The following is a 22,640-nucleotide window of genomic DNA, read 5'->3' as shown; positions in this document are numbered from 1 at the left end:
ATATTATATATATATAAAATTTTTAAATAAATAATTATATTATTTATAAATATTTAATTAATTTTAATTAAAAAATAAATTTTAATAATAATTATAATTTTAATTATTATATAATTTAAAAATTTTTTATTTTTTTTTAATTTTATTAATATATTATATATTAATTATATTATTATTTTCTTTTAATAATTAATTAAATTAAATATTTTTAAATAAATATATAAAAATATAAAAGATTTTCTTTTATTATTAACGTTTTTAAAATTAAATTAATTTTAAAACTTTTTATTTTTAATTAATTTTTTAAATTAATTATTTTATTTTTATTATTTAAAAAATTTAATAAAAATAATTATTATTTTTTTAATAATATTTTACATTATAAATTTAATATAAATTATATTTTATATAAACTTTTTTATTTAATATAATTAAAATTAAATATATTTTTTAATTTAATAGTAAAATATAAATAATAAAACTTTTAATTATTATAAAATAAATAAATATTTTTAATTATTTAAAATAATTTAATTAAGATTTAAAATTATATATATATTTAAAATATAAAATTTTAATATATAAATAAAAATATAAGAAATTATAAGTGATTAAACTATTTTTAAGTTACGTGGGGTTAATTAATTTAATATAACCTTTTTTAAATAAATAACGAGTTATAAATTTATCGTTATAAATGACCGTAATATAAAATAAAGTTATAACGGTCGTTATAATTTCGGAAAAATTAAAGGATAAATTAAGTATTTATAAAAAGTACTTTTTATAAATGAGACTTTTTTTTAAATAAAGTAAATAAAGTTAAATTAATATATTAACTTTAAAATAATGTTATTTTTAAATTATTATAATAACTTTTTTAAATAAATTACCTTATAAAATAAATGTAAATAATTAACAATTAAAATTATTAATAAAATAATATAACTTTATTTAAATTTATAATTATATTAAAAATGTTTTTATTTTTATAAAAAAATTTTACGATTTTTTAAAAGATAAATAATTTAAAATAAATAATAATAAAATATTATACTTTTATAATTAATTTTATTATAATATTTTTAATTAATTAAACCTTAAATTGTTATAAATTTTTTTTATTATTAAATAATTTTAATATATATGTAAATTATATTTTAAATTTTTTTAATAAATATTAAAAGTTATTTATAATTTTTAAAACTTTTAAAATTAAATTATAAATTTATTTAAAAAATAATTATTTTAATTTTTATTATAACGGTATTTTTAATAAACGTAAAAATAAAAATAATAATAATTTTTTAATTAAAATTAATATAACTTATAATTAAAGCTTTAAATAAACTTTTTAAAACATAAATATATATATTATTTATATAAAAAAAATAAATAATTATTTTTAAAAAATTAAATTAATTTATATTAAAACAATTAATTAATTATAATTTTTCGAAATTTATTTAAATAAAAATAAAAAATTTTTATAATATAATTATAAGTTTTTACAATTAATTAAATCTTATATAAAATACCGTTATTTTTAAAAAAAATTTTTATAATTTATTAAAACTTTAATATAAAATAATATAACGTAACCGTTAATTTTATAAACTTTAATACGTAAAATTATTAAAAATAAAAAGAAATTTAACTTAAAAAATATTAATAATATACGTTAAAAAATTAAACGCCGTATATAAAAAAACTTTATTTTAATTTAAACTTTTATACGTTATTTTAAAAAAAACGTTTTTTATTTTAAGTTACGTTAAAAAAATAATAATAAATTTATTAATTAATTAATAACTTTTTTTTAAATTATATTTTATTATATTAAAATATAACGATTATATTTTTAAGTTTTTAATATAAATAATATTTATAAAATTAATTAATTTAAAATATCTTTTTTTAATTATATAAATTAAATAATAATAAGTTTAATTTTTAATAAAGTTTTTACGTTTATATTAAATAAAAAAAAAAAGTTATAATTAAATATTATAATATTTATTTATATTATAAAATAAGGTTAAAACGTTAAAATTTTAAATTATTATTATAAATTTTAATAATAAATTTAAAATAATTATTATATTTATTTATTTTAAAATTTAATAATAAATTTATATTTTTTATATTAATAAAAACGTTACCGTTAACGTTTTACGTTTTTAAAAAAATTATAAAAATAATTTAATAAATAAAGTAATATTTATTAATAAAATTATTAATAAAATTACATTATTTTAAAAAAGTTAAAATTTTTTATAAAAATTTAATAAATATATTAATAAATTTTACATTAATATTATAATTTTATTATTATTTATTAAAAAGTAACATTAATCGTGTAATATGTTTATTATTACTTATGTAATAAAACGAGATACGTACCGGGTAATTTAAAACCGTTTTTTACAATTAACCTTTAATAATTTTATTAATTTTAATTTAATTTACATATAATTTATACCATAATTTAAATGATAAAATAACGAAAATTACAATCTAGGGTACACGTGATTTGGATTAATATTAGCCCGGATGCGGTTAAAAGTATAAATTTTAATTATAATGGTTATTATAAGCTTTTCTTTAATGACTTTTATCCCTTGTAATCTCAACACTTTTCAACCTTAATAACTTTGCAAATATAACCTGGATAAAATTCGAAAAAGTCTTAAAATTTAAATAATTAAATGGCTAATATTATAAAAAAAAGCTTAGAATTTTACCTATTTATTTGGTAAAGATACAGTTGCTTTTATATAATAAACTAAAATAAACTAGTAGGTATTAATAAAAAAGTCACTTTATATATACAAATGCTTACTCTTTAAATATCTCGGCGAATTCGGGGCCGAATCACGTGCACCCTGGATTGTAATTTTTATTATTTTCTTATTTAAATTATGATGTAATTTATTAAAGATTCCGATTAAAACCCGTAAAGTTATTAAGGTAGATGTTAAAAGGAAAGGAGAAAAAGCCGGGTACGTACCGCGAATATTACACGAGTAGTAATGGGCATATTACACGATTAATGTTGCTTTTATTAAAATAATTATTAAAGTTATTTTAATTATTAAATAAAGTTTTTTTAAATTATAAATTATTATATTATATATGTTACGTAAGTTATTATATATAAACGTTTAAAATTATATATATAAACGTTTTTAAATTATTTAATAAAAAGTAATAAATTATTTATATAAAATTTATATAATAATATAAAAATAATAAATTATATATTATATTAATTATTATAAAAATTATAAAATAAAAATTACGTTATTAATTAAAATTAATTATAAAATTTTAAAAAATTACGTATTAAATAAAAATATTAATTTATTAAAATTATAAATAAATATTAAAAAGTTATTAAAAATTTAATAAAAAAATTATAAATTATAATTATTTAATAATGTATTAAAAATTAAAAATTAATAAATAAAAAAGTATTATTTTAATAATTTATTTAATTTTATTATAAAAAAAACTTTAAATTTTATTAATAATAAATTTTTATTAATTAATAACTTTATATTTATTTATATTTAATAAATTATTTAAATAATTTTACGTTATTATTATATAAATATAAATATAAAATTATATTTAAACTTATTTTACTATTATAAAATATATTTAAAAATTAATATTATTAAAAATAATTTTAAAATAATATTATTAAAATTATAAAAAATTAACTTTTTTTAATATATAAAAAATAAATTATTAAAAAATACGTTAAATTTAATAATATTAAATTTTTTTATAATTATAATATATAAAAAATTAATTATAAAAACGGTTATAATAATAAGTTAAATTATTAAATAAATTATTAAATTAATATAAAATTAAATTAATAAATAAAAAAAAAATTTACGTTATTATAATAATAAAACTTATTACATTAAAAAGAAAATTAAAAAAATATTAAAAATAAACGTAATATTTATTAACGTATAAATTAAAATATAAATATAATAATAATATTTAATTAAATTAAACCATTATAAATTTCCTCGAATACTTTAAAAACGTTAATAATTAATTATATTATTATAATAAAATTATTAACGTTTTTTTATATTAAATTACGTTTATTAAAACGTTTATAATAATTTTATTTTATTATTACGCGTAATAAATAAAAATTAATTAAAAAGAATTAATTTAAATAATTAAAAATAAATAATAAAAATTATTAATAATTTAATTAATTATTAAATTAAATTTTAAAATTTATTTATAAATTAAAAATTAAAAAAATTTAAATTTATTAATATTAAATTTTATTATTTATAAATTATTTTTATTATTTATAAATTATTTATTTTTTATTTATAAATTATTTATTTTTTATTTATAAATTATTTATTTTTTATTTATAAATTATTTTTTTATTTATAAATTATTTATTTTTTATTTATAAATTATATATTATTATTTAAAAATTATTTTTTTTATTTAAAAATTATTTTTTTAATAATTATTAAAAATATAATTATATTTTAATATAATTAATATTAATTAATTTAACTTAATTAAATAATTTTAAAGATATATAAAAAATATTTATATTTATTAAAAATATTTAATAATTTTAATTTTTTATAAAATTTTATAAAATTAATAGGATAAAAAATAGCCATGTCATTTTATTAATAATTTTAGTAGGTAGGTATATATACTTATTTTAAAAAGTAATCTCCTTGGAAGGATTGGCAAGGTAATCTAGAAATAGCATCATTTTAACTTTATGCCTGGGATTAAGAAAGTTAAGTGCCCAACTCTTACTATAAGAGATATCGAATTACCATAGGGCAGCAGTCTAGGCTAACTGCAATCACAGCCCAGCTTGAATATGCACATTTCTCTTCAGCTGAGCGGGGTTGATGCGAGTCACAGCCCAAGAGTATACGATCCCATTCGTTGTTTACCTGCATTACTGCCAGACGCAACCCAAAATACGAGAGCCGTTATTCTAGGCTGAGTGATATCAGGCTATTGCCAGGTGCCACCCTTCGGACAGCCCGACAACATTATCGTGGTTCAGTTGGCGTGTACTATGAATATCGTAGCTTAGGTCGGCTTTGATAGCCTGTGAGGTCCTCCTAATATGGCAGGCCATTTCATGTAACTTCCATACTATACAATATATATATATATATATATCTGATATATATCTGCTCTCTGAAGCCTCCAAGTTATACCTTTATTCATATCTAAATAAACGAAGGCCATAAAGGGAAACAATGTATTCAAAACTGAGTGGAACAGAGCCGCATTTTAGGCTCCTACTTGTCTTGCCCGGTGACAGATCGACCGATATTCAATGTCAACTTTTGGTGTCATCGCTAGATCATCCACTGGAATTTGAAGCCTTATCATACGTGTGGGGAGACGCAACAGACACTATCCCCATATCCCTTCAAGGGCAGACACACAACGTTACAAGAAATCTATATTCGGCACTCCATCACTTGCGTTATTCTGATCGCGTCCGAACATTGTGGGTAGATGCCTTATGTATCAACCAAGAAGATATCGATGAGCGAAACCATCAAGTCCGACTCATGGGTTGCATCTACTCAGCGGCCAAGTGCGTGGTCGCATGGCTGGGCCCCTCTTGTGACAAGGATTTGGAAATAATACGCTTTATTGAAACCGTAGGAGGAAACCAAAATGTGCACTGGACTGAACTTGCCACCAGGGGTATCGATCCATTACCCCTTTTTATGTTCCTGAGAAACCGGTGGTGGGACCGTATTTGGACGGCGCAAGAAGCAGTCCTAGCACGAAACTTGACGTACCAGCGTGGCTCTTGGACAATTACTGGGGAAACTATGAGTGGTATGCTGAATAGTTTCAACGTTCATATGTCATCCTGCTGTATTGACCTGGGGAAGGACTTAGGTTCCCAAATGGGCTACTATGACTTAATGGGTCTCATACGGATTCAGCGTAACTTGGGCAGGGTTAGAAATGGGATATACGGCAGATCCTTTTGCCAAATCGCCAATCATTTCCGGCATAGAAGTGCAACTGATCCGCGAGATAAAATCTACGGTCTGTTAGGGATGATCGAAGATGCCGAGCATATCACAATCGACTATAGTTTATCAGTGGAAATGATTTACGAGGTCTCTGCAAGAGAAATCATTACAAAGACCCGTAGCTTAGACCTTCTCAGCCATCTGACGGAAACATCCGAGGAACCCGGAGAACACGAATACTCTCGGAAACAACGCACAAGAGCGACAAACCTGCCTTCATGGGTGCCGGATTGGAGTGACGATTTCAATACCTTCCATGATCCATCTTTCAATATGGACATCCGTATTAGAACTCTAAATCTTTTTAATGCCTGTGGACCTTACCTCTTTGACGCGTCGAATGGTGATGAGCAGGGCTCTCTGCGAGTAAAGGGTATCAACTTCGACGTCATAGAGAACGTTAATCCAGCATTGCAAAATTCTAATACAGTTTCCGCCGAGGCTTTTCGAGATTGGCGTATCATGGCTGGGATAGAGGACGAACCTGACAAGTCATATCCATCGGGGGGGACTATTATGGACGCCTTTTGGAGGACCTTGTCTTTAGATCTTAGCAGCAGCAGAGGGACATCTGAATCTGGCATTCCGTTTGAACGGGCAGGACCTGGTGATCGGCCGATTCATGACACCTTCTGGTTTCTGTCGTTGTTGGCACTCTACAACAGGCCCAAAAGCGACCGGCTACCTGAGACATTTCAAAATCAAGAAGAGGGTAACGTGTTTTCGCAACATACCTATCAGACTACCTACAATCGGCGGTTTTTCCTTTCAAAAAGGGGTTATATGGGTCTGGCTCCTAAAAACGCGAAATCGGGCGACATGATATGTGTTCTTGCCGGCGGACGTTTACCATTTATTCTAAGAAGTGCCGAGAGAGTATCCGAGCAAACGAAAATTGGTCTAGGAACTGAGAGTCAATATACTATAGTAGGAGACGCTTACTTACATGGCATAATGGATGGAGAGGCCATGAAAAAGATCAATGAGGGCGAGCAAAGTTTTCAGACTTTTCAGTTAATCTAGATTAGATACCTAGGCTTATACGCTTTCCGTATTGTTATAGCGAACTTTTAGTGAACTCTAGTCTCTTATATCGGGATGAAAAGGATGGGTATCCCATACAAATAATGACCAGTTGATTCCTACAAGATATAGCATCTATGTAATGAATTTCTATTATTGATAATAAGAACTCAACCTATGCTGGATCAGTGACCGAGTCCTAAAGCGTGGTAGGAATTACTGAAGCCCAATTCCGATGTGAGGTTGAGTGTAAGATTGGGGGAGAAAGACAACTTCATAATGTTTCGAGATAATGTCTTCTAATTTTAGCAGAGGTATACCTAACATGGTTAGAAATTACATATGAAATGACAACCGTATCTAGGAAGCTAGCACTCTCCAGATAGATGGCTATCATAGTACCATTATCCGACCTTCAGCTTAGCGTGTGGCTGATATAGCATCAATAAGTCAAAAGACGTACGAATATCGATGCCAAGATTTGGACATGTCAGTCTCGATCGAAGGTTGATGGCCGGGTCTTGGTATTTTGAAGCTCTTACTGCATGTGCAAGACTTTTGGTCCCAACCTCTGTATAAGCTACCCATTTTCACTCATACATTAGGTCCTATCTTCTAAGATCAATACTTGAGCTTTGTATAATACTTAATACCTCTTCCGTTCTCTATTATGAAGTGGATATATATCATACACCTATGTAGGTAAGCTTTGCTGAAAGATACGGTGTATGAGCTGTAGTTGTATGACTTAGTCTACCAACTGTATGAGTGAGGAGGGAGGTCCTTCTTATATATACATTCCATGCCAAGATACCATGTACTGTACCTGAAAGTAGTCCCTTGACCACTCACTTCAACAAGCTTATATCCTTGTTCCACGGGCTGACGGGTCGAGCCCCTGTTGCATCCTTGCCCCGCGTTACAGTCGTCGGCAGTAAGTTCGGTTTACCCCACATACTACCACGTCTTACCTTATGTCTATCATATATAACATTGGATATTCCTATCGTAACAGGCCTTCTCATAATCCGGACTGTGTTTACTCGGCGAGGTGGATTTAAACAAGGGATAGTTACCCGGAATAAGCAAGAGTCTCCAGACGGACCAAGATCCGAAACATCAACGCTCAACAGATGCAGAAGATCTACCCGATCTACAATGCAAATATTACAGCCTTGGGGCAGCTCTTCGCTTGTAGGTATGCATACGGCTTGCCCATTTATGTCTCGGATCAACCAAAGCTCTCATATTAATTTTCTTATTTGGCTATCTGGTTCTTCACGGATCTATAAGCTATTAGACCTTAACAAATTAACTTTAGTTTCTTACCATCATTAATTATACATTCCCTTCAACCATGAGAGCCTTCAAATTAGTGCGATGGGGCGAACCGGGACAGTATGTCGACGTGCCTAAACCAAGGCCGGGCGCTGGAGATGTCCTCATTCGTATGAAAGCCGCCGGTCTGTGCCGTTCCGACCTAGATATGGTAGACAGCCAGCCTGGGTCGGCACCTTACGCAAACTCCCTCGACCCGGGCTATATCTTAGGGCACGAGAATGCCGGCTTCGTGGAAGAGGTTGGCAGCGCCGTGACGGACCTGCGGCCCGGAGAAGCTGTTGTCGTCCATCACATGCGCCATTGTGGAAACTGCGAGTACTGCACGGATGGCGCTGAGCAGCATTGCGAGGCGTTCAAGCGCAACGCGATTGGAATGACGCGCGGATGCGGCATGGATGGTGGATTGGCTGAGTTTTTATTGGTGCCGCGCATCGAGGTCATCTCCATTGGCGACGGAGACCCCCTTATGTACGCACCGCTCACCGATGCTGGGGTGACGGCCTACCACGCCGTCCAGACCGTCATACAACGCTTGAAGCCCGGCACAAGCGTCGCAATCATAGGCATCGGAGGACTTGGCACATATGCTGTGCAGTTCGTTAAGCTTCTGTCATCGGCGCGCATTTTTGCTGTCGACAATATCGAGGCACGGCTTCGCACCGCTATTGAAGTAGGCGCTGACGAAGCGGTGCTTTTCACAGGCGACGGAACGTCAGCGGTGGAGCAGATTGTATCCCGAACAGGAGGCCGTGGGGTTGACGCTATTATTGACTTGGTGGGAAGCACGGATACTCTTCGGCTTGCCGCCAAGGTCTCTCGTCCGCGAGGTCGTATTGTTCTTGTTGGAATGCAAGGCGGTACGTTAGAAGTGGGATGGGGTTTATTAGCTACCAGCTGTGAGTTTGCCATCAGCTTGGGGAGCACACGGCAGGATCTAAAGGAGGTGTGCGAGCTAGCAAGGACTGGAAAAATTCGGATTGACATTGAAAGGTTTTCTTTTGATGAAATAGGGGAAGCCTACAATGCTTTGAGGGCGGGAACACTAGCTGGAAGGGCGGTTGTGGTATTTCCATAGATATTTACGAGACCATACCCATTTTAGTATTTGAATAGACTATGAATCTCTGGCAGAATAAGCTAGCTAAGTGGATTCGCTGGGTCACATTAATGACCTTCATCATCGCCATTTTGTTCCAATTCACTCTCTGTACACCAATTGAATTAGCCTGGCAAGTCAAGCCATACCCTAGTGGTACGTGAAGCCCTACGCCCTTTACTGCACAGTTTCCTCCTTAGTGGATAATATTGTTTAATAAAGTCGTCTGGTAGATAAAAGTGTCTTCCGCAAAGAAAATTACATACTGTACCCGATTCTTAGCATTATTTCCGATTTTGGTATTATGGCTATCCCGTTACCCCTTTTATGGCAGGTCAAGATTCCTAGGTACTTACAGGAAGCTTATCCTTGCTGTATTTTTTGGTTCTGGAATATTTATCATTATTGCTACCCTCTTACGAACCATTTATGCTTTACGATCTCTACTCGACCTTCTCGTCGCTACCCAATGGGCTACTCGTGAATATGTAGTCACCGCCTTCGTTGTCTCTGCGCCGGCTATCAAACCGCTCTTTAGTCGGCGTCTCTGGGGTCTTCACGTATCTACAATGCGATCGGGAACTTATGAGTCGAATGGGTCAGGACTACGCTCCGGGAAAGGCTCGAAAGTGAATAGCCATTCTGTCGTGGTCGAAAGTCAGAATCGTGCTGGATATACCGCCGGGAGCTCCGCTGGTGGGAAGACTTTCGGGATGTCTCGTGGTTGGTCTAAAAAGCCAAGCAATCAAAAAATAAAACTTCCGAGTGAAGCAAGCCAAGAGCATTTTGTGCAGAGGTATTCAGATGAGGAGACCGGTATTTATGTGACCGAGACATTCACAGTTTCCAGCGAAGAAAAGAAACGGAAGGCATAATTATATCATTCTTGGAAATGTAATCTCTGCTGCGTAATTTCGATGCGACTACACTGCGAGTCCAAGACTCTAAACTACATCGATTGTTTAATATACAGACAAGAGCCGGTTTACTTATGGCTCATCTCGGTCACTGCCGTATATTGCTAATTCTAATCCATATTACGTTGCAGATACATATATCCTATACATTAATGCGCCTTGACTTCGCTATAGGTGGATTTTAATAGGTAGTAGGTTCATTTTGATGTTGTAAGGACGCAGAGCATCTTGACTTACAAGGCAAACTCTCCTAACTTGGTATTATATTCAGCTATACTACTTACAGCTATGTGATTTGCTCGACTATAAGCAAGGTTACATCGAGTTCCTTAGCAAAAATCTATATATACCATACGCTTCTGACGTCGGGAATTTAAAGGCCAATGTCACGTAAACGGCCATTTGCTGGTTCTAGAACAGCCCTTATACTCAGTCCCACAATACAGGTTAATTGAGGCTATAAGCGCAGCTATCACAGCGATTACCGTAGGTCCCCGTTAATTAACTTGTATTTTGTATTAATCCACGATGGGGAATTCCGTGAAGATACGGCACCCTGGGCAGCCCGGTGGGCGACCCGGCCTTTGCTTAGATCTAGCGTGTGACTGAAAACACCTACCTATTATGTGAACAGATGTACAAATTTGACGATTCTCCTCCTCAATTATCTTTTAGATCAAACCGTCGACCTTCTCATTCTAGCTTTCAGCTATAAGATGGTATCATCAAGATGAGATTCCTGAATACTAACATGGGCTTGGTGTCAACCAGCATCCTATGGCTCGCCTCGACAGCAGCTGTCATAGCGCAAACATGCGATCTTCCGTCGACTTATCACTGGACATCTACAGGCGCTCTAGCAACACCGAAGTCTGGTTGGGTCTCGCTTAAAGACTTCACTAATGTCGTTTACAAGGGCCAACATCTTGTGTATGGGACTACTCATAACACAGGATCGGGCTGGGGCTCAATGACCTTCAGCCTCTTTTCAAACTGGTCTGACATGGCCACGGCTAGCCAAAATGCGATGAATTCAGGCACAGTAGCACCCACGTTGTTCTACTTCGAACCGAAGGACATTTGGGTGCTTGCCTATCAATGGGGACCGACCGCATTCTCCTATCGAACGTCAACCGATCCTACCAATGCAAACGGGTGGTCTTCGGCGCAGACACTTTTCTCCGGAACTATCTCAGGCTCCAGCACCGGCTGTATCGATCAAACAGTCATCGGTGACGACACAAATATGTACCTATTCTTTACCGGAGATAATGGCAAGGTCTATCGGGCCAGCATGCCCATCGACAAGTTTCCCGGCAGTTTCGGCACGTCGTCGACAGTGGTCTTAAGCGACACAACCAATAATCTGTTTGAGGCTGTTCAGGTCTACACTATTCAGGGTCAGAAGAAGTACCTTATGATCGTCGAGGCGATCGGGTCAAACGGGCGATACTTCAGATCATTTACGGCTGACAGCTTGGACGGTTCCTGGAAACCGCAGGCCGCAACCGAGAGTAACCCTTTCGCCGGCAAGGCCAACAGTGGTGCTACTTGGACCAACGACATTAGCCACGGTGATCTGGTTCGCAGCAACCCTGACCAGACTATGACTATTGACCCATGTAACCTAGAATTACTTTATCAGGGCCGAGAGAAGAATTCCGGTGGTGACTATGGTTTGTTACCTTACCGTCCTGGCGTTTTGACATTGCAGCGTTAGTGCGGAGGGAAAGGCTCCGGTATTCTCTTGTCACAGAAATTGATGTAGATAACATAACGATGAACATACCTCATAAACAGACAGAGATAAACCCTCAGCTCGAAGAGTAGGAACCGATGGCCCAAGATTGTATATAAATATTTAAATACATATATACTTCTAAAATAGTTTCCGCTATAGGCTTTATCATGAATTAAGACTAGGGGAGGGGGAGCATAAAGTAAGGTTGTGAGAGCTAGTATCCTGTGTTTAAAAATAATGCCCGCAATGCTAGGTAACTACTGAATTATATATGTTAGGTAGGTAGATAACCAATAGTTATACAATTATATTTCAAAAAGCCGTATAGTTCGCATGTAACTTGAATTAGGATAGCAACCTACGAATTAGATCCCTAATGATGATACGATATATAAGTGATTCATACCCCCCCTTTTTTTTGTTGAAACCCGAGGTTTTATTAGCTAAGTGTATTGACGTCGAAAGATATAGATAAAGATCGAATAAACATGACTATTAGATATCTCCTAGTTACCAGGTAGTTAGTTAATCAAAGAACTCAGTTCGATTTTCTCACAGCATACGCAATTGCCTACGGGGCAACTCGAGGTAGTAGAGGCTATATAGACTATATTTACATTAGGTACCCTAGTAGTTCCGAATATATAAGGCATGTCGTTTTCCACCTACTTAAATAGTCGTTTCCATATCATAGGGTCTACGTTATGATGAGCTCCCACTGGATTCACACTCGACACCGTAGTTTTTGTACCTTTCTCTCCTATACCACCGTCTATCTATTTCTTAATGTCGTATTGAAGACAAGAAATAAGCTGAGGTTTATTAATTAGTTTGACTGATTTGACTTACTTGCAAGAGGAACCAATACGAATATAGGGAGGAAACCCCATCTCTTTGCTTCTTTTTATCTCTATTAATAGACGCATGCCTCGTATAAGCTACTATTATATATGTGTTCTTAGTACTGGCTTACTATTCTAGTGCAGTTTAAGTTATAAGATAAGTTTGTTCATTCATGTAGGAGGTCCTTTATTACCTATGTAGTCCCGTTAAAGGGGTCACCAGCCACAGGCGATTTGGAAATTGACGCCCATCCGCCACAATTGGCTTGGCGTTCCTGCAAGTACCCAGGTACATTACGTACCTAACCTAACCCTTAGGATCTTTCGGCAACATTGAATAATGGCTGCCTGTTAGGCCATACGCGTTCTTGCTCAGCCACGAATAAGCTTTGTGGGCAGTTCTAAGAATTCATCAATATCTGTTATTACGAGTAGCTAAGAGGTAGTGTTTCTCGAGCGAAAATCGGGCGAATAGGAAAAAAAAACATGAGATCATGAGAGGCTATTCCAATATAATGTTTTTACTGGACTGCTGAGACTTGTAATAACAGAGGTACCTAGGTACTTAGACATCAGTTTAGCAAAATTGACTAACCTAAGCTATCACATGACTGTGATTTGTCGCCTTTGCCCTTTGCCGGGGTGATTGACGGGGTGATGTTAGCGCGCCCCTTAGGTACGAGCTTAGTGTATGAGGTACCAATTGAAGTACCTGTGCTCCAAAAACTTCCAGCGTTCCCAGACAACCAAGCGTCTCGGATACAACTTTAGCCTTCGCAACCTTCCCAACTTCTAAACTTCCGGCCTCCCTCCAACCTCCAACCTCTCTTTGATTCTCCCATTCCCAACTTCCTTTGCCACACCCATACCATCAAACCAATACCAACTCTCATCATCCGCGACAAAAATACTATCCGTATTGCATTTATTCCGCCGCCGCTTTCGACCAACATTCGCTTCCTTATTGACAAACCCAACCCGACCGTGTTTTATCACCACTCGCCAAAATGTCCAACGAAGCTCCCTACGATCCGTACATCCCCAGCGGCCAGTCCGCACCTCAACAGGGCGGCAACAATCGAACGCAGGCGTTACAAGCTGTAAGTTTATTTCGTCGACTGCATTTAATTTTCGATGCCTCTGCTCCCGGATCACGAGATATCGATAGCCAAATAAAGAGGACCAATTGCGACGAGACAATGTTACGAGACTAGCTCCTTTCATACCCAACAACGTCTATATTAACCATCACAACTCTACTGGATAATCAATTCCAATATTTAAAATACATTATTCTGGCGATAAGTGGTGAGGGAATCGAAAAGCGATGCGCACACGCGTACAGTTGATGACGGAAGATTTGATGCCAAAGATACCTTGTTACAATTTCTCAACGCTACATCACGGACTAGGATATTACGTCAGGCTTCAAGCATATGCACTCGAGTTTCGCGACACCGCGAGCAGTATGAACCGCAATATCCAAGAATCCAGGAGCAGAATGCGATTCATAAACAGTCAAAGTAACCTAGTTTAAGCTAACAAATAGTTTCATAGCAAATTGACGATACCGTCGGTGTTATGCGAGAGAACATCAACAAGGTCTCGCAACGTGGCGAACGTCTCGATGCTCTGCAAGATAAGACCGACAACCTAGCCGTCTCCGCCCAGGGCTTCCGCCGCGGTGCCAACAGAGTTCGCAAGCAGATGTGGTGGAAGGATATGAAGATGAGGATGTGCCTGATTCTAGGTATCATCATCCTAATTCTAGTTATTGTCGTCCCTTCCGGTAAGTTGCGATTCGGTCATTTAGAGATAGTCCCATTCTAATTTATTCTGCAGTCCTCGCAAGCCAGGGCAAGGTCTAATTTAATTCCACTGTACATCACTAAGCACATCAGGTGCTGATCGACTTGATGGCATGAATGACGGGTTGAATCTCGCAGGCTACGAGCAGCAGTAGACACGCATTGGCGATACCGAACATGAAAAATCTTCGGAATCGCTAGCACAGAGAGGAGTTTGTCTTTGATTTGGCCGGTCTTTCTTTGGCTTGCAAACGTAACGAATTCGGAACGCTTAGGATACCGTCGACGCCCTAACCACACCCTTAGGGACGGAGCGGCGGACGAATCAAACTTGTATGTATGATGGCGAGGCGTTTTTCGACTAATTTAAGATATCTTACGACCCCCTTAAGATCGATGCTTATTGGCGTATAAACTAATTACTCTTTCTCGGCCTTAATCCTGTTGCGAATGTGTTCTTGGCCTCCTCTACGAGTAGTGAGTTATGGTAGCCGCATAGATATGAAATTAATAGCTTTAAGACTTGATTATTGTTATATGAAATTCGAAGGTATAAAAGCCGTAATCATTTTAAAGCTTCTAGAACGTGTCACCAACCACTCATTACTTATTGCGTCTACGGCCATTACCTCAGCTCTGTGTTTAACCTATGTAACCTTGGATAGTTACGTGCAAGATTCATTTGCCAACAATTACACGTACCATGCAAGTGGTCTGCACTGTTCAGTAGTCCTTATCGCCAGAACGACGAATAGCTTTTCGAATTAAATCTTTTAGGATGTAAATTCCAACTCATGTAAACGATGGATGGTCTGAAAAGTCTTTTGTCAACATTTATTTACCTTAACTTCGATTACGCCTCACATGGTGTTGTAGGGGTAGAGCACAGTTGTAATTTTTCCAGGCCCTACCTAGGTAGGAATAAGACCAACCATGCATAGTTCGTGAGATTGTAGAGTACTCTAACTAGCCGATTTTCTAGGTTAATATAGTCGTTATTCTAGCTATTGAATATTGAGATATTTATGAAATTGTATACGATATAAAGAAATATAGTTATTAAGTACCTTGGTCCAGCCATAAGACAGCACCTCCACTATTTTCGGTATTGATACATAAAGATTGGGTAAGGAAGGTAAACTGATTCTACCTTATTAAATCGGCCGATCGTATTTATTATAGAGGTATATCTTAAGGTCGTTTCTTTTGATGTTAATGAGTTGCGTTGAGCATTACATAGGTATTTTACCGACTACTAAGGGGGGTTATGCTGGTTAAAGGGATATGTAGCCTGGCAGGTCTCAGATTCAAAGTAAACATCTTAAAGGAATATTTCTAAAATATTAATGAAGGGTGCTAAGTAATGAATGAAATAAATATAGATGATGTCAGGGGTAATAATAGAATGGCTCGATTGATAGGAGCTTGCTCTTTTTATAAGATCGGTCTGGTAGGTAGGCATGTGTATAAGGGATATTGGTGTTGGCATATATATTGTCTTAGACAATGGCAGGTATAGATGCATATATTGCTATAGTCACTTCAAAACAGTTAATTTAATATTATGACTGTCTCATTATGAAATGATGAGTGCCTAGGTAGGTAATTGTACGAACAGCCTACCTACATGTCCAAATGTCTTGATCAATGAGATAGAATATCTAGATAAACCACACGAAGTGGCTTAGAGTAGACTGCATGTCGTCTATGCTTTACAACCCAGGATGCTTATGGACGTCGTCTATCAATAGGAGCTCGGGATTCTATCACAGCCCTCTATCGTATCTCGATACTACTGCCTATGTATCTTAAGATTCCTGGTCAAACTATGCTAGCTATTGCTATGTCATGGATCGGTACTAGTCTTTATATACACTCTTCGGGCCACTATATATATAGAGAGAGCAATGGGGTGGTGAAAAGAGATGTGAGTTGCGATCCGAGTATGTGGTGCCGTACGCGTCGAAGGCGTCCCCAATCTATCTGCCCTGAAGGTCTATCATTCCTCCAAAGCCAACTTTAAGTATGCTGTAAATACTCCTAACTAGGTACCTAAAGTATGAGAGCCTAATGACGTTTATGATTCTGTCAGAGGGCGTCAAAATTGAGTGTTTCCATGTGTGAAGCGTTTATTATTTATTGTATGACATTCCATGCAGATCCGACTTAAAGAGCGGTGAATTGTGGAATAGGTACTAACCGACCCAGTGCCGGGGTAGATTGCGGCCCGATGGTTGTATTGAAATTTCGGTCGATACTTTTAGAAAAAAATTTTGATAGACTACCCTCCCGGGGGGAAAATCGTAATCTGGTCAAAACAAAAGTATAGAATCCCTGAATATGAGGGGACGATGGAGGGGAATATTCTGAACAGCCTTATCCCCTCGGCGGAGCTGCGACCGTATCTCTCAGCATAAGTGACTAACGATTAAAGAATACCTTCGTAATTCAGATAGAGCGTTCCATGTCTTAAATTGAAATTGAAATTGGGTGGCGATAAACCAGCGGGGATCGAAGGATAGGCGTCCTGATTGCCCCGGTGTCCGACGACTGGTCTCAGCCTATCTGCTTAAGCATTAGTGATGTGCTGGACAGGTGGTAGTTAAGGTAGAGAGTGATCAACACGATGTCGTGGAGATTTTAGTAGAGTCGCCATAGAAATGTTCTCAAGTCCTGGTAGTAATGGTAAAAAATGGCAGATCCACGAGGTATAAGGATCAGGGGTAATAGCTCCGGCTGACTGCTACAAAGCCTCCTTTCTAAGTTCGGCAGCCGAAAGTGGCCTGTCCTAAACATACCTGATACTCGATGGCATCGGCAAATAAACAGACGTGTCTCGACGTATAGCTAGAGGATGAAAGGATGTAGTTAGATTGAGGCCCCTTGGAATAGCAACGCAACATGAGGTCCTATGATCAGTGAAATTTGAACCTGGCTCCGGCTGCACACGGTAATAGCCAAATTCCCGACAATGCAGCTTTTGGAGAATGTTGGAGACGGAAACTTGACGCCAGTACGTCGCTAGAATGTTTGACTGTATATCATAGTAGCCGGGACTCAATCTTCCCTAACATTCAGCATCAAGTAGTACAGAGGTGCCCCTTCGGCATGCGTTACGCCGGGGAGACTAATCCGACTGCATGAGCACTGCCTCTCGTTTAAAGCCGGTAGGTGAATATAATACAATATAGGTATGCCGTCTTAAGCGCCAGTACGACTTGTATGAAAGCGGCGGGATTTTTGCGTAGACTCCAAATCGATGTTTCGAGCACGTTAGACGGTCTAATAGCTACAGCACACAGCCTCGACCGCGATGAGCATGAGCATGAGGTGTGTGCGTATGTGTCACCGGGTTACTAGACTGGGGAAAATCATCTAGCTGAGTGCTTTTTGGATAATGCACCGATCCCCATATTACGTGGATCGAGCTTCCTGGCTTACCCGGCATCTCGGCCACGGGTGGTTATCTCGAAGGTCAAGCGGCCATGCAGATTAAGGGACTGACTTGTCGAGGTTACTCTATGTTTTATGATAGGAAATATTTTACTTAATTGGATGTTCGTCATGCTTGGCTGTGTAAGGTACGGTAGTGAAGCTCTTGGATCTGCTGCAGCTCAAAGCTTGGAGGCCTGAGAAAATGCGACCAGGGGGTGGTGATGGTGTGTTGATGCGACGATCATAGGGTCTAGCTAAAAGAGGATGCTACTATTTGAATTTGATACATAGGTGTAGAAACATACAGACACCCACTTACATAGCAGCATAGTAAGAACTTTTGAAGTTGTAGTTGGATACTATTTCTTGCATGTTGCACCGCAAACGGCAACTACCTCTAAATACGTAAGTACCTAACCTACTTGGACTCTTCTAATCGAATATTAATACCTAAGGTACCTATGTGGGGTTAGTGTACCTACTAGCAAGGGTTGCTTTTAGTGCTTCTCCAAGTTTCAATTGGCCATGGCAGCGTGGCTGCGGTTTTCGGCGTCCTAAGAAGTCCAAGATTTTTTTTTTTTTTCCTTGGTCACGGTACAAAGTTCTCCAAGGATCAACAGTATCACGGCCACTTTATCTGCCCCTCCTCATAGTATTCTAACAATGTGAACTTGAGAATCTTACACATAACAACTTTTTAATTTTCTTCTAGGTTAGTCAATTCAAGTAGTTAAACTTCAGTAGTTCAATTGGCTCGCCTATTGCACCCTGTATTCGTCTCCAGCGTTGTGTTCATCCTATGGTCTTTGGTCTTCTGAATATAAACTGACTCATTTCGTCGTTTAATTTAGTTCCTCTCCCTTCGAAGTTTTTGTTTTATTTATTCAAAGCTTCGTCGCCGACAGCTTGATCCCCGTCGCGATACCACGGCTGTATAGGCCGTGGAAGTGTCAATTGGACTTAAGGACTTAGTCGTTCACTTTTCGACTCTTGACAATGCTGTCGGTACGCGCATTGCGAGCAGCCGTGAGGGCTGGCTCTCGTCGTGTCTCTCCCCGAGCCACTCGTCTGACTCCTGCAGTCGCCACAAGCCTCTCCCTGCGAACATCACAAGCTGCTTACTCTTCTGCCCGATCGAACGACTCGACTACGCGCGCCGCCGTTATACAGGTGCTCAACAACGTCGGATCTAAGCGAGAGGTCAAGCAATACCTTTCCCATTTCTCCTCCGTCTCCTCTCAGCAATTCGCTGTGATCAAGGTCGGAGGTGCTATCTTGACCGATTATCTGGATGAACTCTGTTCGTCGCTGGCCTTCTTATACCATGTTGGACTTTTCCCTATTATCGTCCATGGTGCTGGCCCGCAGCTCAACAAGCTCCTCGAGGATGCCGGCGTCGAACCCCAGTTCGAGGAGGGAATTCGTATTACCGACGGCAAGACTTTAGGAATTGCGAGGCGGCTTTTCCTAGCGGAAAACCTGAAGCTCGTTCAGCGTCTAGAAGAGATGGGCGTCCGCGCTCGACCTATCACTTCGAGCGTCTTCACCGCTGATTATCTCAACAAGGATAAATGGAAGTTCGTTGGGAAAATCACCGAAGTTAACAAGGAGCCTATTCAAACTGCCATAGAGAACGGCTATCTACCTATCCTTACTTCCATGGCGGAGACGAGGGAGGGTCAGGTGCTGAATGTCAACGCCGATGTCGCAGCGGGAGAGCTAGCTCGCGAACTCGAGCCGCTAAAGGTTGTCTATCTTAGCGAGAAGGGTGGGTTGTTTGATGGTAACGTGCAGAAGATCTCTGCCATTAATCTCGATGAGGAATACGATCACATCATGTCACAGCCCTGGTGCAAGTTTGGAACCCGATTAAAGATACGCGAGATTAAGGAACTTCTAGAAAATCTTCCGCGTTCGTCTAGTGTCGCCATCATACATCCTGCTGACTTGCAGAAGGAGCTGTTCACAGATTCCGGGGCCGGTACTCTCATTCGCCGAGGGGATAAGTTGATGACTGCAGAGAGCGTTGCAGACTTTAGCGATCTTGAAAAGTTGAAAGATGTGCTTGTTCGGGATCGCGAGGTCCGTGATGCTAGGGCCACGGTGGATCGTTACTTAGAGTTTTTGAGCGGACGGAAATTTAAGGCTTATTTCGACGAACCCATGAAGGCTCTTGCGGTTGTCCTCGACCCCGCTCCAGACCAATCATATTCGACCTTGGCCACTCTGACGATAACCAAGTCTGGCTGGTTGACAAACGTCGCTGACAACCTCTTTGCTGCTATCAAGAAGGAATACCCTAGCTTAGTCTGGACCGTCAAGGCCGACGATGAAAATCTTACGTGGTTCTTCGACAAGGCCGACGGAAGCATTGTGAGAGGTAACGATGTCATGTTCTGGTACGGCATCGAGCCTGGAGAGGAATTGAACAAGCTCATGAGAGAATTTACGCTCCATGGCCGGGCAATGCTTGGCGATTCCAATCTAGAGTCGAGACTTCACCGCGCAGCCCAGATCGCCTCGGAGAATCTACGAGCACACTTTGCTTCCGGCTCCGTGGCTAACCAGGCCCGAGGCTACTCTACTCTTGCCCGTCGTTCTATTTTAGGAGCTACATCAATGGGTGCCTTCTCCCGCGGATCGCGTAGAGGTTTCGCGACGGAGACTAACCCCAACCCCCCGTACGGCAAGAAGCATGCATCAAATACGCAACCCTCTAGGGTTGCATTGATCGGCGCTCGAGGATACACCGGACAAAATCTGATTAGCCTTATTAACACGCATCCTAATTTCGAACTTCGTCACGTGTCGTCGCGAGAATTAGCAGGACAGAAGCTGGAAGGTTATACGAAAAAAGAAATTATCTACGAGAATCTGAGCTTCGACGATGTGTACGAAATGGAGAAGGGGGGCAAAATTGACGTGTGGGTGATGGCGTTACCGAACGGTGTTTGCAAGCCGTACGTTGACGCTGTCAACAAGGCCAAGGAATCTTCTTCTTCCAGGGAAGACAATAGCATAATTGTTGACCTCTCTGCTGATTATCGATTCGATAAATCGTGGACTTATGGTCTTCCTGAGTTGGTTAAGCGATCCGAAATTGCTCAAGCCACTCACATCTCGAACCCTGGTTGCTACGCCACAGCAGCCCAACTTGGTATTGCCCCCCTCGTAGAGTTTCTCGGCGGCCAGCCCACCGTCTTTGGAGTTTCTGGATATTCAGGGGCAGGCACTAAACCTTCTGCGAAAAACAACGTGGAACTACTAACGAACAATATCATTCCTTACAGCTTGACCGACCACGTTCATGAGAAGGAGATTAGCAGTCAACTTGGTGTTGATGTAGGGTTCATTCCACACGTCGCAGTGTGGTTTCAGGGCATCCACCACACAATTAACATTCCCCTGAATAAGACAATGACTTCACGAGATATCAGACAAATGTACCAAGATAGGTACGCGGGCGAGAAGCTGGTCAAAGTGGTAGGAGAGGCGCCATCAGTGAAGGCCATCAGCGGGAAGCACGGCGTTGAGATAGGCGGGTTCGCGGTTCACAGTTCTGGGAAGCGAGTAGTTATCTGCGTGACGATCGACAATCTTCTCAAGGGAGCCGCGACACAATGTTTGCGTGAGTATTCCGACCTACCGAAATTTACGATGATTAGAAAATGCTAACACAGATAATAGAAAATATGAACTTGGCTCGCGGATATGCGGAGTTTGAAGGTATACCTCCAATGGAATAGACGGTTTTTTTGCTGGAAGTGTGTGTTCTCGGGATTGAACACTTGGCGATGTAGGACTTGTATATACTGAAGCTGTGCGGAGCGTTAAAAAATATGTCTATAAACCCGGTGCAAACTCAAATGGTTAAGATATGCTTCCCTACTAGAATTGGTATACCCCATCGTTGATGTCTCCAGTTGGTGTTTATCAAGCAAGACTTTTATGATCAGTATATACGAATACGCTTTCTCGAATACGAAACATGGAATCTAGCCGGCTATTGAGACTTGAGGTCTAAATCTAAAATCATATGATCAAGTCAGAAAATCGTTAACTCGGCTTCTGTAAATACCTAGCAAACGGCAGGGTCCGTCAGAAGACGCCGTTTGAAAGTCGTCGAAAAAAGGGGAGCCAGACACCGAATACATACTGTAGGCCAATTGCCTAACCGGGCATGTAGCTTAGCGTGCTTAGCGTGCTTAGCGTAGTGGAGTCCTTGGACAAACCCCTGAAGGCGTCTTCCGATGGCGGATGGCGGGGTGAGTTGGCGGGGCAAACGGGGCAAAATGGGCAAAATTTTGGAAGTAAAGCAGCCGATTTATTGCGACATGCGCTCCGAAATGAAATCCGT

The 22,640-nt window shown here is 37.7% G+C and overlaps 5 protein-coding genes across 5 annotated transcripts; all 5 read left to right on the top strand.

Moving 5' to 3' along the window:
- Positions 1-5,249: 5,249 nt before the first annotated feature.
- On the top strand, positions 5,250-7,103 carry F5Y00DRAFT_268792 (HET-domain-containing protein; the record flags this gene model as incomplete). The annotated part of the gene is made up of 1 exon (XM_048012324.1): positions 5,250-7,103. Exon 1 carries the CDS (start codon positions 5,280-5,282, stop codon positions 7,101-7,103), a length of 1,824 nt encoding a protein of 607 aa, XP_047865957.1. The 5' UTR covers positions 5,250-5,279.
- A 1,357-nt stretch (positions 7,104-8,460) lies between these two features.
- Positions 8,461-9,519, top strand: F5Y00DRAFT_268790 (alcohol dehydrogenase; the record flags this gene model as incomplete). The annotated part of the gene is made up of 1 exon (XM_048012323.1): positions 8,461-9,519. The coding sequence occupies one exon, from the start codon at positions 8,461-8,463 to the stop codon at positions 9,517-9,519; it is 1,059 nt and encodes a 352-aa protein (XP_047865956.1).
- A 1,689-nt stretch (positions 9,520-11,208) lies between these two features.
- On the top strand, positions 11,209-12,177 carry F5Y00DRAFT_252628 (glycoside hydrolase family 62 protein; the record flags this gene model as incomplete). The annotated part of the gene is made up of 1 exon (XM_048009951.1): positions 11,209-12,177. The coding sequence occupies one exon, from the start codon at positions 11,209-11,211 to the stop codon at positions 12,175-12,177; it is 969 nt and encodes a 322-aa protein (XP_047865955.1).
- A 1,443-nt stretch (positions 12,178-13,620) lies between these two features.
- Positions 13,621-15,375, top strand: F5Y00DRAFT_234496 (synaptobrevin). Its single transcript, XM_048007434.1, has 3 exons — positions 13,621-14,140; positions 14,598-14,829; positions 14,883-15,375. The coding sequence occupies exons 1-3, from the start codon at positions 14,048-14,050 to the stop codon at positions 14,906-14,908; spliced, it is 351 nt and encodes a 116-aa protein (XP_047865954.1). The 5' UTR covers positions 13,621-14,047; the 3' UTR covers positions 14,909-15,375.
- Positions 15,376-18,849: 3,474 nt separating this feature from the next.
- F5Y00DRAFT_234492 (Aspartate/glutamate/uridylate kinase) lies at positions 18,850-22,446 on the top strand. Its single transcript, XM_048007433.1, has 2 exons — positions 18,850-21,911; positions 21,971-22,446. The coding sequence occupies exons 1-2, from the start codon at positions 19,280-19,282 to the stop codon at positions 22,027-22,029; spliced, it is 2,691 nt and encodes an 896-aa protein (XP_047865953.1). The 5' UTR covers positions 18,850-19,279; the 3' UTR covers positions 22,030-22,446.
- Positions 22,447-22,640: the final 194 nt, after the last annotated feature.

The sequence above is a fragment of the Daldinia vernicosa genome, assembly GCF_022497035.1.
Source record: "Daldinia vernicosa strain CBS 139.73 unplaced genomic scaffold F5Y00scaffold_17, whole genome shotgun sequence".
NCBI lineage: Eukaryota > Fungi > Ascomycota > Sordariomycetes > Xylariales > Hypoxylaceae > Daldinia > Daldinia vernicosa.
Note: the sequence above shows the minus strand (reverse complement) of the source record. Positions and strands in the feature narration are given on the sequence as shown.

What these genes read in the sequence shown, in the direction of transcription:
- F5Y00DRAFT_234492 (XM_048007433.1), top strand. Translation starts at nt 19,280, where the DNA reads ATGCTGTCGGTACGCGCATTGCGAGCAGCCGTGAGGGCTGGCTCTCGT. An exon ending in AGCCGCGACACAATGTTTGC is followed by an intron (nt 21,912 to 21,970) that starts GTGAGTATTCCG and finishes CACAGATAATAG; the next exon opens with AAAATATGAACTTGGCTCGC.
- F5Y00DRAFT_234496 (XM_048007434.1), top strand. Translation starts at nt 14,048, where the DNA reads ATGTCCAACGAAGCTCCCTACGATCCGTACATCCCCAGCGGCCAGTCC. An exon ending in GAACGCAGGCGTTACAAGCT is followed by an intron (nt 14,141 to 14,597) that starts GTAAGTTTATTT and finishes ATAGTTTCATAG; the next exon opens with CAAATTGACGATACCGTCGG. An exon ending in AGTTATTGTCGTCCCTTCCG is followed by an intron (nt 14,830 to 14,882) that starts GTAAGTTGCGAT and finishes TTTATTCTGCAG; the next exon opens with TCCTCGCAAGCCAGGGCAAG.